Source organism: Paramisgurnus dabryanus, chromosome 16 (genome assembly GCF_030506205.2).
Source record: "Paramisgurnus dabryanus chromosome 16, PD_genome_1.1, whole genome shotgun sequence".
Classification (NCBI taxonomy): domain Eukaryota; kingdom Metazoa; phylum Chordata; class Actinopteri; order Cypriniformes; family Cobitidae; genus Paramisgurnus; species Paramisgurnus dabryanus.
This window is the reverse complement of record NC_133352.1, coordinates 8,090,750-8,110,401: the sequence shown is the minus strand read 5'-3', so window position 1 is coordinate 8,110,401 and position 19,652 is coordinate 8,090,750. Positions and strand designations below refer to the sequence as shown.

At 39.8% G+C, this 19,652-nt stretch overlaps 1 protein-coding gene across 10 annotated transcripts; it reads right to left on the bottom strand.

Annotated features, from left to right (window-relative positions):
* Positions 1-284: 284 nt before the first annotated feature.
* LOC135749352 (UDP-N-acetylglucosamine--peptide N-acetylglucosaminyltransferase 110 kDa subunit) lies at positions 285-18,708 on the bottom strand. 10 transcript variants are annotated; one of them, XM_065267936.2, is made up of 23 exons: positions 18,295-18,708; positions 17,427-17,607; positions 14,138-14,381; positions 13,752-13,820; positions 10,499-10,615; positions 10,332-10,411; positions 10,039-10,246; positions 9,445-9,627; positions 9,257-9,357; positions 8,167-8,320; positions 7,947-8,048; positions 7,690-7,869; positions 7,391-7,549; positions 7,229-7,318; positions 7,023-7,148; positions 6,615-6,785; positions 6,412-6,528; positions 6,165-6,329; positions 4,319-4,366; positions 3,973-4,125; positions 3,527-3,779; positions 3,219-3,342; positions 285-1,394 (listed from the first exon to the last, which is right to left on the bottom strand). In XM_065267936.2, the coding sequence occupies exons 1-23, from the start codon at positions 18,329-18,331 to the stop codon at positions 1,214-1,216; spliced, it is 3,243 nt and encodes a 1,080-aa protein (XP_065124008.1). In that variant the 5' UTR covers positions 18,332-18,708; the 3' UTR covers positions 285-1,213. The 10 variants fall into 10 exon arrangements, with proteins under 10 accessions (XP_065124008.1, XP_065124011.1, XP_065124009.1 ...); XM_065267939.2 differs by having other exon boundaries at positions 9,445-9,585; XM_065267937.2 differs by having other exon boundaries at positions 10,051-10,246.
* Positions 18,709-19,652: the final 944 nt, after the last annotated feature.

The following is a 19,652-nucleotide window of genomic DNA, read 5'->3' as shown; positions in this document are numbered from 1 at the left end:
TCAAACTAATAGACCAGTGTTAAAATGGGTTGACATAAAACTACTTGGTTCTTTTAGTTCAACTTTTATAAACTTTTTAACAAAGTTAATTTTTTTCTTGTAAAAAAGAGAATCTAATATTTTTACATTAGGTCTGACTCTCACTTATGCTTGAAAAGATAGGGAATGGACATCTTTTTTGGGAATAGAATGTATACGATAGATAATAGTTTTGGTTAGTGCTGCTCATCTTTAGGATGAAGTCCTATGTGAAACATCTTAGATATACAAAACCAGTCAAGAACCATCTTTATTACTTCTTTATTCAAATGAAGACAGCAGCGATCAAATTTACAATGAATGCACATCACACAGTCGAGTCAGCAGTGAGAACAGATACATCATAGCATATACATCAGGATTTACTGGAGTTATTTCATCATAAACGTGTCTTCTCCTAAAAAAAATAAGACAAATGAAACCCGTAGCCAAGTATATGCAACTCTCTTGAAGGTTTGCCACATCGCTTTATTTCAGTTTATGTAAAGAGCCTTGCACAAAGCATAAATAAAACTGATTATTTAGGAAGACAGTGTACAAAACCAAAACAACATACTTACCTAGACCTTTCCAAGTAAAAATCATAAGAAAAGAAAACCCAAATAAAGTCAAGTCAATGCTGTGTGTAATATGACACTCCTGTTTGTTCTCTGATCATGTTTTCAATAAAAAGAGATAAATAACTTTCTGTTGATACGATTATGGAAAACGTTGGCATTCAGTAGTGGAAAAACGATACGGATCCATCACTCAACTAAATCATGATGAGAAACTTAAAATAGGTCAAGGAGCACATCACCTAACTAAAAAAACAAGGTCACATCTGTGTGTTAAAGCCCATTATGGAAGAGGTACATTTCCTCAGTTCAATTACCGTCTCTCTCTCTCGTTGATCATCCACCTAGTCACTGCAAATGACAGAACCAGGACTCCATACAGAAGCAGAAAGGAGAGTTAAGAGTCAACCAACATGAATTTATTCAAGGTATGATGGCCAGGGGGCGGAGCATCAGTGCTGTCCACTCTGGCTCATAAAAACTAAAGCTGGCTGTGATCAAGGTGATGGTGCTCACAAGTGGGCTCTTTAAGAGTCTCTGACACATACTGAAGGACATGGAGAAGGGGCGAGGTTGATCAGTAAAAGGAGGGAGGGGCATGCATCGGTGCGCTGGGCTTAGGTGCTCTCACTGGTCTCCAGAGAATGCACTTTGACTAGATGGTCAGGTTTGCCTCCGGCTGCATGGTGCTCCCACATCTGCAGGTACAGCCTCTCCAGTTCAATGGTGTACTGTTTGGTGTTGAAGAGTGGACTGCAGATCCGTTGCTTCCACACACGAGAGCGGATTTTCTTCAGGCTGTGGGAAGTAAACAAAACATTTTAGATCAACCTTTAATGCTTTTAATTTTTCAGACTTAATATAAATGTAAATAGTGTGCTTGGCTAACTCAGCACTCCCACGTTAGACTGAGTATGATCAAGAAACATGTAAAATAATCCACAGTGTTTTCATTTGTTATGAGTGGGTCTCTCTTTCTTTCTCTCTCTCTCTCTCTGTGCTCTAATAGTTTAATAGTCTAATAGAGGTTGGTTGTAACACGGACTGTTTGCATTGTTGCACAAGGTTGAGTGTTTTGTTTTTCCCGGTATTTTTTTCACGCTGCCAAAAGACGAGCTCCCGCAAATGATTGGAAATGTATAATTTTTTTTCCAGAGAGTTGTTGATGAATGAGTGATTTGGTGGCATGTAAGTACATTTTTCATCATATGTTTTTTTTTTTCGGTTTTTAAGTTGGGTGTGTAAGATACCAAATCCAATGCTATGTCATATTAATCAGTGTCTTGTTGACTAAAACATAGCATCATTTTAAAATATGTCTGTAGCTCCTAGCAACTTTTTTGGTGGGCTTGAAAATATTTTGCCCCAGTGGGGTTAATTGTGATGCTGTGTTACAACGAACCCCTCAGCACTTACGATATGAAAACTTCTAACATTAGCGTAATTCTTGCCATTGTTTTAAATAGGCTACACACGAATGTTTGCTGGCTGCCAAAAAAATAATTTGTGCCTGTCTTATCAAAAAATGTGTGTCAAATGTATTTTTGTTCATATCTTTAATATTGATTGAATAAGATCACGTCAAAGATTGAAATCATAATGAAATGAATGGCTAAAATCAGACTTTGATGCTCATATCTCAGAATTTGATTTTGAAACTGTAGTATGACTAATTCAGACTGGGTCACATATAAAAAAATATTTTGTTATAATTGTCCTGCTTTTTCTCACATATTTAGACATTTGTATCCATTTATAATTGAACTATTGTTAGAAAAGGGCTGAATGAATGAATACAGTGTGGATACCTGTCTATTATAGACAGATATATAAACAATATCCACTTCAAGTATATAGACAAAATAGGATTGAAATATTTGCCTGCAAACTTAATTTTTAGCAAGTGTTACAACTAACCCCATGCCTATTACAATTAACCCCACCTAGGGGGTAAGTTGTAACGTTTGCACTTCTGTCACGTTTGGTATAATTTTCCAAGAATGGTAAGAAATAGAAACAAACTTCAAACTGTTTATTTGTAGCAGAGATGTGTGTGCTGCTTGTGTAAAAATATAATTAATCAAACTCAAATATTTTTTTGAATGATTGAGCCAAAACCAAAAGCTCTCCCCCTACTGTATGCATAAATACAAAATACAACGCATACTACTTCAATAGTCCATAAAATTAATAACGGATTTAAAAACAAGATTTTGTCTTTCAAGACTTAACCAGTTGTTATGTTTTGGGGATTTTTACTTAAATAACTGAGCCTTTAGTTAAAATCTATAATGAGCACATTTTTATAGTCTAAAAACAATATAAACTGAAAAACACGTACACTGTGAAATATATAGTTACCGTGAAATAAAACGACTGTGAAATGGATTTTTGATCATGCTGCCCACCCCGTAAGATATATATATATATAAATCTATAATCTGGTCTGATGTGGTGTGAAAGAGTGGAGGCGGGGACTAACCTGCTCATGTCTATGCTTTTTATATAAAACAAGAAATTACTATCACAGGAAAATCTTTTACAAATCCTCAAAGATGAGTTTTAAGTGATAAAATGATCGACTACAAGAAAGACTAAGGTTGAAATGAGAAACTGGCTTACTATTCCATATCTGTGCCGAGCTTGACAGCAACCTCTTCATACTCCTGACGACTCGGAGCGATGAGTTCAGGGCAGCCAAGACAGGTCAGCTGAGAGGCCGCTACACGAGACGCCAGTGTCTCTCCTAAACAAGACATCAGGGTATCAGTGGATAAAATAATGTGATACATTTTTATGAGAAAAAAATCTGAGTAGTGTTACGCTGGTCTGGGTTAAATTCAGGTCACATGCAAGTATGAATAATAACAGTGATGCTTGCTTTGAAAAATTTGGGAAGCGCTAAATGAGGTTTCATGAGGACACGTTACCTGGCATGGTGACCATTGGGGTACCGGCCCACAGCACATCCATGCCTGTTGTGTGTCCGTTACAGAGTGGGGTGTCCAGACACACATCTGCTAACTGTCCACGCCTCACATGCTCCTCTTTGGGTGCCACAGGAGAGAAGATGATACGAGAGGCAGGCAGACCAAGATTCTGAGCGTACTGCTGGATGTTGGGCTCACCAACCGCTGGGAAACGCAGGAGCCACAGCACACTGTTGGGCACACGCTTCAGGATCTATATAAAACAGAAACCACAGTGAGTCAAGCTGAGGTCCAGGCCAAGAGTTTTTATTTTTACATAAAGAAAAAGCCTACTTTAAAAAAATTAGGGCATTAGTCAAGTTGTAGTAGTAATAAAAATAGCAGTAAAGCTTTGCTTTTTTTTGTCTGATTTAGGTGAAGTAAAATGCGATTGTTGTTGATCTTACATTGGCCCACATCTGCAGTGTGGGAGGGTCAATCTTATAGAGCTGGTTAAAGTTGCAATAGACAATGGAATCTTCAGGAAGGCCGTACTGTGAGCGGGTAGTCACCACGATTGTTCTGGGAACCTCCTCTCCGGTTGCTGCCTTGTTGTTAATCTGAACAGAAACATGAACACATAAACTACCAGTTTAGTTCAGTAAAAAGACAAACACACCCTGCGTGAGAGAGTCCATCACCACCTCCACCACAATCGTGCCATCTAAAGTGGTTTTAAGGCACAGGTGAAGAAAAGTAATGATGACTATTGGGAATCCTGCTTACTCTAGGGCAGCTTTAAGTGTGCCATACCTGCAATGCTACAGTCCCAGATACTACAACCTCCTCCGCTGTAAATATCTGAAAAACAACAACATTTGGAAACATTGCCTACTATGATACAGTATAGTCTTTTAGCCAGATCTCTGTTCATGTGGAGGATCAAATCAGCAGATGATTAAAGGAGAAAACTGATTTAAGATTATTAAAATAATTTCATCACCAACCAGAGGGGAAATAAAGCAAGTTTAGTATATGCATGAACCCAAAGACAAGAGCCTTCTGATAAAGACCTCACACTTATAATTACATATTCTCAGTTTGGACATACATGCATTGCGGATGATTCTGAATCGATTCACAAATGCCAAAATTTGATTCTTTAAAGTTATTTTACAAAAAAAACCTGTGACGTTATTGGAACCAAAAAAAGGGTTAGTACACATTTTTACCAATACATTTCCCCTTACTTTTCAATTACTTTCAAGGCAAAATTCATGACCCAGAAGATTCCATGTACACATAATAAAGAATAAAAACCCAATGAAAATTTACATTTTGCTTTTATTCAAAGCATCTGCTAAATGCCAAAACATAAATGTAAAATCAATGTCAGGCCATTTGTATCCTTACAAAATAAAAGTTTATTTAATAATTCCAATTAGAACATTGAGAACGGCTTCTGATTCCCATGAACTCAGTCAGTATATATATATATATATATATATATATATATATCTCAGAATTTTGGGCCACAAAAACCCATAAAACAGACAATTTACTGCAACAAAATATTTATTTATATCTGTGCATGTCCAAACTAGAGGTCGACCGATAGGTTTTTTCTCTGGCCGATGTCGATTGCGATATTTAGAAATCAGGGCAGCCGATGGCCGATATATGATGCCGATTTTCTTGGCCGATATATTTGCCAATTTTCTGTTTGTACATCATAATCCAAATTTCCTCATCAGTAGCAGATATTTTAAATGTAAAAATGTCACTATTTACAGTGATGTCTTGTGGGTTCAGTGTTGGACAGATCTGTTGTTTCAACCGTTCATTTAAATGAATCGGTAGCGTTGTGTGCTAATCCAGGTTGGGCAACGCAAACCTGTAACAAAGTGTTACTGTAACAACACTGAAAACATTTCTTTGCTGGATATGATTTGGTCTTCCGACCTTTCGTCCATCGTGTCAGTTTGTTTTGAGGAATATGCACGAGGGAGAGCAGAGAAAAAGTGTTTAGAGAAGTGGCTCTGGTCATTCGGTCAAGCAAACAAAGATCATCTCTCTTTAATCACATTAAAAGAGCTCAATCTTTGTGCCTGCACGGACAGTGCATCGCGATACATAAGCCTGTCACGCTGTTGTACTGGCTGCTTTAAATTCGTGCGATCACAAAATCGTTTACTAAAGCTGTTTGTGAACGAGACACGGCTGCAGACACACACGCAGCATCTGGGAGAAGCGGCAAAAACAACACTTAGGTGCCCGCAGATGCGCCTGCCTATTAATCGGCCTAATTTTGCAGCAAAAACGATTTTTTTTAAATATGCCAAATTATCGGCCTGGCCAATAAACTGGTCGACCTCTAGTCCAAACAGTGTCTCCAGTACACACAGTAGAGAAAATATTTGTGAAACAATACCTCCAGTGGAGCTGTGAAATCAGAATAATAGCTTAACCAGATTATAAACTTGATCAATTATCCACTCATTTATCATGCTAAGATAGATGGGTAAGGACTAAATCACAGTTAAACAGCAGAGCGAGACCCTCAAAGCCAAAAAGAAGTTTACTCTAGAGGAAGTCTGTAGTAGATATAAAACCACATGCGTTCCAGTGTTAGGATGAGTAGTTCAGTAGCGGGCCTTACCTGAGTTGTGGCTAGGCCATTGCTGACAGTAAACCCATTGATGGTCACTTGGATCTGGCCTTGGTTGATCATGTTAATGATGGCCTCAGCAGCTGTGTTCATAGGGATGACAGGCATGGAGAGGGCACCATTACTATCAGGCACCTCCTGGCCGTCACACTCCATCTGAAAGCGGGGAAATAATGAATGTACACCTCAATCAATAAAAAACCATGTGATCTGATAAAGCAACAGCTGCTTTGTTTACCTTCACAACTTTGACATCTGGCAGACTTTCCAGGAAGGCTTTCAGATCAATGCCATTCAGCACAATACGATTGTCAAAAATGTGTCCATTTGACTTGAAGTCAATAACTGCCTTTTTCTATATGGCAAAAGGTAAATCATTATTAACATTGGGTAAAACATTATTATTTGGACTATGTTTGATTTAAGTGACAAAAATCTTGCCTTGAGATGAGGGAACATGTTAGCGTGATCTCCAATGAAGAAAGTGTTAGGCATGTAGGCCAGTTTCTCAGAGTACTGCTCAGCGACCTCAATAGGAGACGTCTCCTTATCGCTGATGATGTAGTCCATAAACGGAGCTCCGCTGGTCCCAGGGTAGCCGAGCCACATAGCCTGTGGAAAATACACACGAACAACATGTTTACATTCTGATACAATCTTATTCTTAATAGATTTACATGTATTTGCAAACCCTAGTCTAGGGAACTGTCCAGCAGATGCTTAAGGGTATGTGGCAAAAGTGCTGATCAAAAGTGCAATTATGAATGCATCCCTCAGCAATCATCACTAATAAATATACAATCAACTTAAAGATTATCACAGATGACATCTTACTAGAAGAACGCTTACCTGTATTGGTGCTGGGCGCAGTGCAAACAGTTCATTGCGTGCTCCCTTAGTATAACCATTCATGTTGACCAGAATGTGGACTCCATCTTGGTGTATCCTGTCAGCTGCTTTTCCATTACAGGGAATCTGCAGAGACATCGATGAGGTTAATAAGAGAAAGAACGAAGACAATAGCTCAGGCAAGTTTGTTCTATATGTGTACAGACCTGTGAGAGGTCAATGAAGTGATGAGTCTCCGCCATAACTTTGACTCTGAAGTTCGTGCTGTCATCAGGGCTGAGAGCGTAACAGAAGACCTGGAAAACACACCTGTATCAGCACAAAGTGTTCACTGTACAGTTCAACGCTGTAATGAACCGACTCCTCACCTCGAACTTCTCAGAGTTGTGCATGCCAGGGATGGACTGCATCAGGTGTGAAGTGGGATGGTTTCCAAAATCTGAACTAACGTAGCCCACCCGGATACGACCCGCGCTGGCCTTCAGGTCTTTAGGATACTCATAGGGAGGTTTATGTAGAGCATTGATCTACAGAAAAGCAAACAGCAGAAGTACATCGATTCAGGATTCAGCCAATGCCACACTGTACTGAGGGTGCCTGTTAATTATCTGATGTTTGGATGTTAAATTGTGATGTGGTACACACACGTCTGAATACATTTACACACCTTATCCAGACAGAGGTTGCCGTGTCTCTCTGCAATCGCCTTGCGGAAACCGTGAGAGAGGGGGTACAGCATGCTGTGATGCGGGTGCACAGACGGCAGGCGGTTCTTCTCCAGCTGATCGGCCACAATGGTCACAAGCTTCTTCATACGCTCGTCATAGTCAGTCCAGTCACACACAATCTGAACAAAGAGTGAATTATATAAAGACATACAGCAGAAAGTCACGCATACAGTCTTCATTTATGAATATCACATACCTGTAGACAGTGAGCCAGGTTACAGTAAGCATCGGGGAAGTCAGGTTTGAGCTTCAAGGCGGTGCGGTAAGATGCAATCGCTTCTGGTATGTTTCCAGAATCCTATAAATTAGAAAAGAAACAAAAATTTTACTATTTAAAAAATATTATTTACCTATTTCAATATTACATATTAAAAGTAACAGAGAATATGTTAGAAGTGTGCAGGTCTCTAAAATACCTTGTGAATGGAAGCCAAGTTACTGTGAGCATCTGCAAATGCAGGATTGATCTGAATGGCACGGGTGTAACACTGCAGGGCGCCTTGAACATCCTGCATCTCTTTAAGAGTGTTGCCCATATTGGAATATGCATCGGCAAATGTGGGGCTAATTCTGATGGATAACAATAAAAAACAGACATATGAGACATGATATCTACTGGGTTAACTTTGCTTTCTTAAAGGGATAGTTCGGCCAAAATGATATTAAACCCATGATTTACTCACCCCCAAACTGTCCGAGCTGCATATGTCCATCGTTTTTCAGACAAACACATTTTCGGATATTTTATAAAATGTTTTAGATCTTTCAGTTGAATAAATGTAATGTTACGGGGTCCATCCATAGTCCACGACCTTCAAATCCAAAAATAGTGCGTCCATCCTTCACAAATTAAATCCAAACGGCTCCAGGATGATAAACAAAGGTCTTCTGAGGGTAATCCGTGCGGTGTTGTTGTAGAAATATCCATATTTAAAACTTTATTAACGAAAATAAATACCTTCCGGTAGCGCCGCCATCTTAGTCGCGTCCACATTCAAGAGTGAGTATTAGCGTAGTGTACGCACTTTTCTTAGTGACGTATGACAAATTCGGAGGGCGGGGGCACAGAGCAGCAGCAGAGTAGCCTCCGTAGGCTGCGTAAGCTCTCATCCTGAATGCGGACGCGACTAAGATGGCGGCGCTACCGGAAGGTATTTATTTACGTTAATAAAGTTTGAAATATGGATATTTCTACAACAACACCGCGCAGATTACCCTCAGAAGACCTTTGTTTATCATTCTGGAGCCGTTTGGATTTAATTTGTGAAGGATGGACGCACTTTTTTTGGACTTGAAGGTCGTGGACTATGGATGGACCCCGTAACATTACATTTAATCAACTGAAAGATCTAAAACATTTTATAAAATATCCGAAAATGTGTTTGTCTGAAAAACGATGGACATATGCAACTCGGACAGCTTGGGGGCGAGTAAATCATGGGTTTAATATCATTTTTGGCCGAACTATCCCTTTAAGTAAAAATGTGATGGTTTGAGTGAACAAACCTGATGGCCTCCTTATAATGCATGAGAGCTTCCTGGAGTTTCCCCTGCTGTTGCAGTACACTGGCAAGGTTCGAATGGGCAGCAGCGAATTCTGGGAACACCTGAGTGACACAAAAAGAACTCAAAATACTGTACATCACTGCCTGGATGATGTTTTGGTAAGGACCTGGTATTAGTGTGTCTCTTACCTCCAGAGCTTTCCTGTAAAGCTGCACAGCCTCCTCAATGTTGCCCTGCTCACGCTTGATGTTGGCCAGATTGTTAAGTGAATCGGCGTGGGTTGGACACAGACGCAGAGCTGTGTTGTAGCATTCTTCAGCTTCAGAAACCTGACGTAAGACACAAATCTGAAACTCACCCTTCTGAGGAAACTATGGGAAATAATGTGAAAAAGTCATGTGACAAATGTAATCTGTCAAGCCACCCGCCCAATAAAGTCACAGGTGTAAAAAGTATTTTTGAAAGCTTGGCGTCAACACGAGAGCAGCATGAGCTTGTCAGGATGACAGACGTGCAGTTTTATATAATAAAAGTATAAAGCGCAAAATACTGTATTTATATTTCTAGAGCATTTATATTATGAAACATCACTCAAGATATCAAATCTAAACCCTTCGACCTTTGTAATGATATATAGTATGACAAGTTTAATACCGTTCATGGTCAATATAATACATGGCAAACTTAATCATTTGTAAACAAAAACACGTTGGGCCCACTCGCACGGATCGGTTGGCTTAACAGATTAAAATATTACATAACGTTAATAATAATGAACACACAGAGGTTCTTACATTGCCCTTCTCCTTCAGGGCATTGGCGAGATTGCAGTAAGCATCAGGAAAGTGCGGCTGCAGCTCAATGGCACGACGGTAGGTGTCGATGGCCAAATCAATCAAACCCTGCTCATAGTACACGCAGGCCAAGTTCCCATGCACAACAGCATGGTTAGGGCTCAGACTGAGCGCACGGAGATAGCCGGCAACAGCTCTGAAGAACAAAACACGTGTTTAACAGGAGAATCGAAAAGAGTCAAAAACTAAATTTTCAAACTGAAAGCAGACAAAAAATGTACCTGTCAAAGATTCGAGCCTCTTTCAAAACATTACCCAAGTTAATGTAAGCATCCAGAAAGTTTGGATCCAGGGTCACTGCCTGTAAACCCAATAAACGTGTAAAACGGTTAATTTAAGATGTGTTAATTTAAGTGTTCTTATCATATATCCATAGATGATTGCAAACCTTTTCAAAATGATGTATGGCCAGCCAGATCTCTCCCTGAGCGTTGAACACACAGCCCAGGTTACTCCAAGCCACGGCGAAGTTCGGTTGAGTCTCAATTGCTTTCAGGTAACAAGCCTTGTGTAGGTTAAAAGTAAAAACCAGGAAGAATAGAAAGAGGGTAGATAGAGGAAGGGTTGCAAAAGAAAATAAACCAAAAGATCAAATAAAAAGGAAGAAAAACAAAAAGGGCAGACAAAAGAACAGTTAGCATCCATTCTCAATAAAGCAAAAAGCGAGTCTGCAGCATGGGCTCGCGGGCGCAAATTCTGCCGCGCAAAGCTGCACACTTTTTCCTACGCTGCGCTGATCCAACCAACACCAACACTCCAACTTACATTCTTCAGTTATGAGCTTAAAAGTCTTAAGAAAGAATTATGTTATATTTATAAAAACAGCAGTAAATTCTGCTTCCATATAAGAAAGGTCAACATAAATCTGTCAATTCACAACCTTAAATGCAAGTGTGGCATGCAGGTGGAGGTACCTGTAATGCATGCGCAAAAAGCCACACGTGCGGCCACTTGGTCACGGCGCGCCGTGGTCGCAGCTTGCTTTGTTTTCGCACGCGCTCGCATTCGCCTGCGCTCACGCCAGCTCAGAGTGCCGAATGCAGACCTGGAGCGATCCAACTCCCCGCCAGATAGGCACACGCTAAAAAACCCTTTACCCTTCGGGGGCTTCGTCTCATGTTAGATCCCACGGCCAAATCCACGTTCCCTTTTTGGAGCGTTTATAGTATTACATAATGGCTGCCAATGGTGTGTCACGTGTAGGGCTGGGTATTCACTGGGTGCCATGCTAGCAGAGAGAGGGCATACAGGTCTGCAACCCGCAAGGGAAAGAGGGGAGGGGCGGGGTGTGGTTTAAGCACGCGCCTCTCAGTCGCACTCGAAGGGATTTTGTCGCTGCGCAGCCCTTGCGTCGCTGCAGACTCACAGCGCATCATCTGCTCAGCAGAACGCTGCAACTCCAAATAAAGGAGAAAAAATAAATCATAATCCAAATGAACAGGAAAAGAAATAATCAACAAGTAAAAGAGTTAGAGGGTTCTTACTGTGCTTTTGTTTGCCTACAGCATCCAATCAATTATGTTTTTAATTACTCGGGCATTTACAGTTTTCTCTCATTTACTACGTGTTTACTCTGGCTTGTTTTTGTTCTTCAAAGGTAGCCACAAGACAGCAGAACACAGGCATTGGAGTAAGGTGCTTTTCTTTCGTTGGCAGTTACAAACCCGTTACCATATTTTTGGACTTTGTCTGAGGGGGGCGGCCGCAGCTGGAAGAAGAGGAGAAGACTGACGCTGCCCTAGCGTTCCTGTCCACCGGACCGCACCTACGCAGGAATAGTGTCACCCACCTGAAACCTTCTAAATAACAATATCAGTGGTGGAAAAACCAAAAGAGACAAAATAAGAAAACAAGAGCGTTAGTAAAAGTTTGCAATCAAGACATTTCATATGGATATCAAAACTTTGCATCAAAACAAAACCAAAAAAAAAAGGAACAAGTAAAAAAGAAAGCTTTATTAAATGACCTAAAATTAGTTTAAACCCATGCAACACATAGGATTTTACATATTTGGAGACAAGAGTATTGCTCATAAAGGGGTCGAGATTGAAGAAAGGCTTTATGATTTACAGACAGATTTTGCCGTTTTTAATTAACCCATCACTCTTATAAAATACAGATAAAGGAGGGAGGCAAACTGGCTTGATCTTACCCAAATGAACTGATAACATATAACTGGATTGTTATTAATAACCATAACATACAAAAGGTCAAAAAATATAATCATTGATTCCTTGATTGTATTCTTTGTTTACATGGTTTAATAGTTTGCTTGTCTTTTCCTGTCCTGAATTCTTGACTCCTGGCCATTGGAGATAAGGGAAAAAGTCTGGGGTTTAATGATTTCATAATCATCTAGAAGCCTCCACAGCTCTGAAATAAAGAGGTCATCGCTTGTGTTGCGCACGTAAATTTCTCTCTCTCTAACATGGTGTATGTCTGACGCGTGCGGTGGAGTGCAGAAAGAGATCTGTCTGCCTGGCACAGCCCGGGGCGAACGCACAGTGTTTAAAATACTTAAACCCTCCCAAACACGGTTATTACTATAATACGGCACCTATGAGCGAGAATAACAAAATGGGGCGACCACTTAGCTACACTGTGAAGCCCTCGAAGAGCATCTGTTGGCTTAGCTGTTGGGTCAGACAGACAGTTCAGAGCGCGCGCACTCCACAGGCCCTGAGCGAGCGCGCGGGGGTTTAGGAGCGACAGAGCTGGTGGGGAGCCGCCAGCACCCTCGTACTCTTCCCCACTTCGCCCCATAAGGCACCAAATAAGAGGGCGTCTAACCAAGGACAAGAACAACTCTCAATTTAATCTCACAAAGGCCCACTTGAATTTACAAATCACAGCAATGCTGCCTCCAAAAAGTTATTATCCCGTTAAAAAAATACAGATATTTGCCAATTCTCACTCTTTGATCTTTAAGGGGGATGAATTTTGAATAACTGAGATATGGGATTGCTTGGTTAAGGTTAGAAGCCATCTTATTTCTTGCATTGCAAAGATCACTACCTTCATCAGTCCATTTATACCTTCAAGACCGAGCCAGCAAAATCCCTCCAAAAAGACTACAGGCAATAAAAGCGTGCCAATACAGCAGCATGTGGTTTAAGATCCCCATTTGTTGAGACACAGAGTAACCCAGCCTTTCTTCCTGTGGGTGAGGGCAAGCGCTAACTGGCCGGGCCAGAATAAAGAAGTGTTTAGAGAGAGAGGGAGGACAAAAAATAGACAGAAAGAGGGGGCTTGTGTCTCTAGAAACCCAAATGATCATCAAGAACAAATAGGGAAAGAGGTCTTCACTTCACTATATGTAATAAAATAATACTGAAGAAAGATTATGAGAGAGAGAGATGATGTGTATCTAGGTAGGTGAGAGACATGTGACCCAGTGTTTCTGGGTGTATTATCTGTAGTGAAGGTATACTCTGCACTTAATGCTGGGACTGATGGTAAAGAGAGTAGTGTAGAAGTGATGGAAATACACGAGTAACGCTAACACACTCGACAGAGAAAAACACCCAACACTCCCATAATACAGGAATGGCTAGGTCTCTGATGAGGATTATAGTATACACACAGTATAGCATACATGTGTACAATGAAAAACGTACAAAGGCCGACATGTTTAAACATACCTTTGCTTCTTCAAGGCGCCCAAGCGCTTTTAGGAGGTTACCCAAGTCACTCCGTACACAATACAGATCCTATAAAAAAGAAATGAAAAGCTCAAGGAAATCCCATGGGGCAGAAAGCACGCGAAACATATAATTTTTATATTAATTCATTTTATCTATAAAATGTTTTCTACAGAACTCAAAGCGCTTAACATATGAAAGGGGAATTCTTCTCAACCACCACCCATTTGAACATCATCAACAAACCTCATCACACATTTGCGGTCACGTAAAGGAATTTCAACGTTTTTCAAAATTAGTGGCAAGCAGAATGAGATAGATGAACAAAAATGCCACCCAAGTAAAAAAAAACGAAATGCATTATTTGAAGAGCGAGTGATACCCACCGGATTATATTGAAGAGCAGATACATATGCTTGCACCGCTCCCTCCATGTCCCCGGCCGCCACCAGCGCAGCTGCCAGATTTATGTACCCATCGATGAAGTCCGGTTTGAGATGCAGTGCGTGACGATAGTGCTCGATCGCCTCCTGGAGTTGACCTCGTTCCTTGTAGACATTGCCCAGGTTGGAGTAGGCCTCAGCCAGCATTGGATTCTGCTTGATGGCCAAAGTGCTGAAATGGGCCGACCTGCATGCCAAGAAAAAACTGATGTGTTGCAACTGAGAAGTGCTGTGGCGGCAACGCGAGGGTCAAAAAGATTATCTGCCTTGAATTTGGTGTAAAATACGCTATTAAACGTATTATACGCTGAGTTTGTAAAACCACATAAAATATTAACAACCCAGTCAAATTAAATTGATTATAAACATCAAATAAATAAACAAGTTTTCAAAATCTTGTAAAACAGGCAGTATTCTCTACCCTCAAAGGCCCGGTGTGCATCTGCTGTTTGTGCAGAAACCACACCCACTAGGAGGAAAACTGCAGTCTCTCAACCTTTTAAGTACAGTTACAACCTGAATGGATGCTCATGATTGTTTTAGGGATGGGGCCATGCTCTATGCTACCGTTTTAGCCCCGCCCAAATAATCCCGAAAAGAACTGTTTAATGGTGTAAATCCCAAAATTCAATACTTCACAGTTCACGGTCTTTGGAAGATTTTCAAGCAATATATTTATAATGTTCATAATGTGAACATTAAAGAGACATTCCACTTTTTTTTTAAATATGCTCATTTTCCCGCTCCCCTAGAGTTAAACATTTGATTTTTACCATTTTAAAATCCATTCAGCTTATCTCTGGGTCTGGCGCTACCATTTTTAGCATAGCTTTGCATAATCCATTGAATCTGATTAGACCATTAGCATCGCACTAAAAAAATATAGAAACTCTTTGGTTATTTAAGTATTTTTAAGGCGTAGTGATATTAAGCACTGCCCAAAAATAGTCCCATTGGTAACTTTCAATAGCAGGAAACTGCGTACGCAGGCGCTGCGTAATATCATTGCGCCTGCTGCAACTATGTTACGGCAGCAAAGTCCTTGATAATTACGTCAGAATGAGAGTATAGCTCATAGCCATATCTGCCTAGAAAATCTCAACTTTAAATTTTCCGTCAGTCTTAGTACACGATGTAACTACAGAAGAGTCCAAATATCGAAACTCTTTGGTTATTTTTTAGACGCAATGCTAATGGTCTAATCAGATTCAATGGATAATGCTAAGCTATGCTAAAAGTGGTAGCGCAAGACCCGGAGATCGGGTGAATTGGATTCCAAAACGGGTAAAATTAGATGTTTAACCCTAGGGGAGCTGTAAAATAAGCATATTTTCTAAAAACAGTGGGGTGTCCCTTTAACAGTAAACTGAACTGAGGGCCCAGCATAAATACAAACAAAACTCCCTGCAGGACAGTTTTATTTCAAAATGGGGATTTAAATTTTAACAATGTTGTGCTTCCTTCTTGGTTTGGTTTCACATGGTAGAGTTTTAAAATGGACCAAAACTTGTTAATAAAACTCTGTTGAGATTAAACTGTCCTCTCATTGGTTGAAATGCACTTGCATATGTTACAAGATTCGTATCTCGTCGCTGTAGAGAACATTTGTGGGTTTATTGGGAGTTTTTTGTAGCTGTCTCTTTGAGATGCTCAATAGTAATTAGGCATGTGCACGAAAGGTTGAATAGTCGTCCTGCAATAATATTTCAAATAAAAAAATGCAACTTGAATGTTTGTTTGTTTTTAAGGCGCCAACGCAGGTTTAAGGCTACTGCTCATTTAATGCTTTTTCACTTTACCTGTACTGTCTTTTACAGACTTTAACATTAAATACACAGGACCATTTATTTGTATGCATTTCTGATAGCTCTGGCAATTCAGATCGCAGACTAATTGAAGTACTTAAGAGTTTTAACAAACAATTGTTTGTTTTTGTTTACACATGTTCTTTGGACTTGCTCCAAGAGACTTGTTAGCGTTCTGATATGAAGCAGACTTTATTTTTTTAATAATGAGACTAAAATGAAACGGAGAACATTTATTATCCTCGAGGCTCTTTGGAAAATTGGATAACTACAGCAGCAAACAGCAAACAGTAGCAATAGCTGCGTCTTTGTGAATTGTTGTGAAATAAAGCCTGTAACTTTGCACAACAATAATATATCAAGTCTGACGTTATTTATAAAAAATTTTATTTCAGATATTCTTGTTAAATCCGTCTGTTGTTCTTAACGGACAACCACGGATCTGAGTTTTCTCCGCAGCCCCAGCATTATTGTTGTCAGAAGAACAGGATTTCACCCGATCAGGTAAGAGAAATATGGTTGTCTTTCTTCACAAAAATGTGTCAAACTAAATAAAGATGATATTTGTATGTCGACTGTGCAGTCTGTTATGTAGTCTTTGTTTTCGCTCCAGGCTCTTACTTGGAATTTCGAATCCAACCCTACACACCTGCCTCTAATTTTAGGTAGCCCTGAACAACTTGATTATCAAGTTCAGGTGTGTTTGGGTCAAACTTTCAACTTCGCTTGGGGTTGGGTTATGGTATAATATTTGGTATAACATCATTTCAGTAAGATTGAACAGTACTGAATTCGTACTAATGACCGACTTGAATCTCCAAAAATTTGACTCAGCATTTTAACTTATAAATGCATTTATATAACTTAACTTCTTGTGGTTATTTCCTCATTATAAGCCTTCTGTGAAATAGTGACAAAATGGCAAATACATAGAACTTCTTAATTAGCGTCATTTAAATAAACAAGCTCAAATAGTCAAATATTATATTAGAGAAAATTGTCCATCCCTACAAGTAAACAACTTATAAATGTTTGTGTTTTTATGAGTTTTGTACAGTTGGTTCCGACCGCAATTGCAAAACACACTGCTGCTTGTAGGGCATTGCCCATCATATTCAGCCTGGTTTGTTGGTCTGTCGGGTCGGATTGATTTCTGACCACCATAAAAACAAACCGCTCACCTCATTCAGGTGGTATCAGACCGATTGTGTTTAGATGCGGATCAAGGCATGATTTTCGAGTTCACATATGCCAAATCACCCGCTCCGTGAAGAGCAGACCCACCCGCTCCGTGAAGAGCAGACCCACCCGCTCCGTGAAGAGCAGACCCACCCGCTCCGTGAAGAGCAGACCCACCCGCTCCGTGAAGAGCAGACCCACCCGCTCCGTGAAGAGCAGACCCACCCGCTCCGTGAAGAGCATCTCACCTGTCAAGCCTGCGACACTGGAAGTGAATAGAAGACAGAAGGAGCAGGACACCAGTGTTATCTGGTTCCTGCCTCCAGAGCTGCATACAGTGACGCTCGGCCGCCTCAAAGTCTCCTGACTGATATTCCCGATGCGCCAGTTCGGCCAACCCTTGGAAGGAAAGAATACGTTTGGTTGGTTCTGGAGCACCAACGCAACCCAAAGGAGGGGGAAACAACACGTTAGAAGAAATGGAAATGAGGCAAAAATAAATTATAAAAAAAATGACAAGAACACTGGTTCTTATTTTTTTAAATGTGACATCTTATTTTTGGAAACCATTTTTGTGTCACCTCATTAAAAATCAAACAAACATGAATCTTTTAATGGTTTCTCAAGAATGCTGTTTTTATTGTTCTGCCATCCAAATAGATAAAGAAAAAAAAAGAAAGAAAAATTACTAAGCATCTAATGATTTAAAGTAGTTGATTAAACATGAATGCTTAAAATATGAGTTAAATAAAAGTCAAGATAAAATGTAAAGGAGTGAATACTCATGCCAGTGAACAGGAATGAAAAATACGAAAGGGATTCGGGTATGAATGAACATGAAAAGGACAGATTCACGATATACATGGGTGTGTACACAAATACTAAGCCAAATTGTCGGATAACTTACCATCAAATTTTTATCAACATTATGAAATTATGAACAGCAGCAAATAACAACAAATAAGTTAACTTACACCATACAAACCAATCAGGAAAATGATCTGCAAGTTATGTTGACACGGATATAAACTGTTCGCTATCAAACTATTATTGAGAATCATCATCAAAGATATTTATCAAAGATGAGAATAACATCAGTCACATTGTCATGGTTACCTGTGCTATCAGCCACGTTCCCCACCGAGCTCGCCATTTTTCCTTTGATTCCTACGAATTCCTGTGCGGTGACTGACAGGGTGACGATATAAGACGTGAAATATAATGTTCACAAACGAAGTAAGTTTAAAACTAGATGCTGATATAAGACGATAAACGCCGACGTCCCGGGTTAACGGCCTGCTGCTAGGCTAACACACAAGCGGACGAATTCAGACAAATGTACAAATTCTGACGCGCAAGAGACTATTTGAGAAATTGTTGTCCAAGTTTGTTTACTTTCTCGAGAACGGTATATTTCTAAATATTCAACCTCGCGACTAAAGTGTGAAAAATTACGAATCTAAGGTCGATATTTTCAACATCGCGGAGATTTTGCTAACAATGGTTTTCTGGTCGCCTCCGAAATGGCGGACGGGACTGGAACTTCTTTCTTGAGGGGGGAGTGGCGAGGAAGACAAAAAATAGAACCATAGAAAACTTAGAAGTATTATGTGACCAAATATAACTAGTATATGATGTGTTTATAAGAGAAGACAACAAGGTTTATAATGTATCTAGTTTTTATAAATCTATTTTTTGTTTTAGATTTGCACTCTCCGCTGTTGGTTATCCGGCTCTGCTGTTCGGCTTAGTAGTGTGTATCACTACGCGAGCTACAGATCAAATAACAATCGATCAATATGGCGTTACGGTTGCAGAAGAGAGAAAGTGTGAAATGTAATAATAAAAATGCCACAGAGTAAACCGGTTCTACAAGAATGCTGTTAGTATAGTTTGGAAACACACATTAGTCTTTTTCATTGTTATTCCTTCCCTACTGAAAAATCTAGCATACGCTGGTGAGCTGGTTTTAGTAGTCTCCCAGCTTGGTTTTAACGGGTATTGCTTTTGCTGGTCTCAGCTGGATTTTTTACTAGGGTTGGTATTGTTTTAAAATCATAGTTATCAAAACATCCTTAAATTATACAAAGTATATTGTGTTACACAAAGAAATAATGTTCGAATAACGAAGAGGCATTGCCTGCATGTACTCTGACCACGTGCTTGCTTTTATTTTACTATCTATTTAAATAAAATGTTTCTTATGTAAAGAAAATCAGTCGGCCTCAAAATCAAAAGTCTGTTCAGGGAATGTAAAAACTTATAATTGTAGATTGTTCAAAGTTGGGGTGTCATTTAGTAGAAATAGTGTGGGAATGTTTGTGCTATACTGGCAGCAGTCGGCAGAGGGCAGCAAGTTTATCAGGATAAGCACCAAAGCTTCAGTACAGAGTGAATGAATTTAAAGCTTCAGTGTGTTTTGTTTATCAGACAATCTAACATATTGCTTTGCCCCTGTAATTTATGCCCGTTTG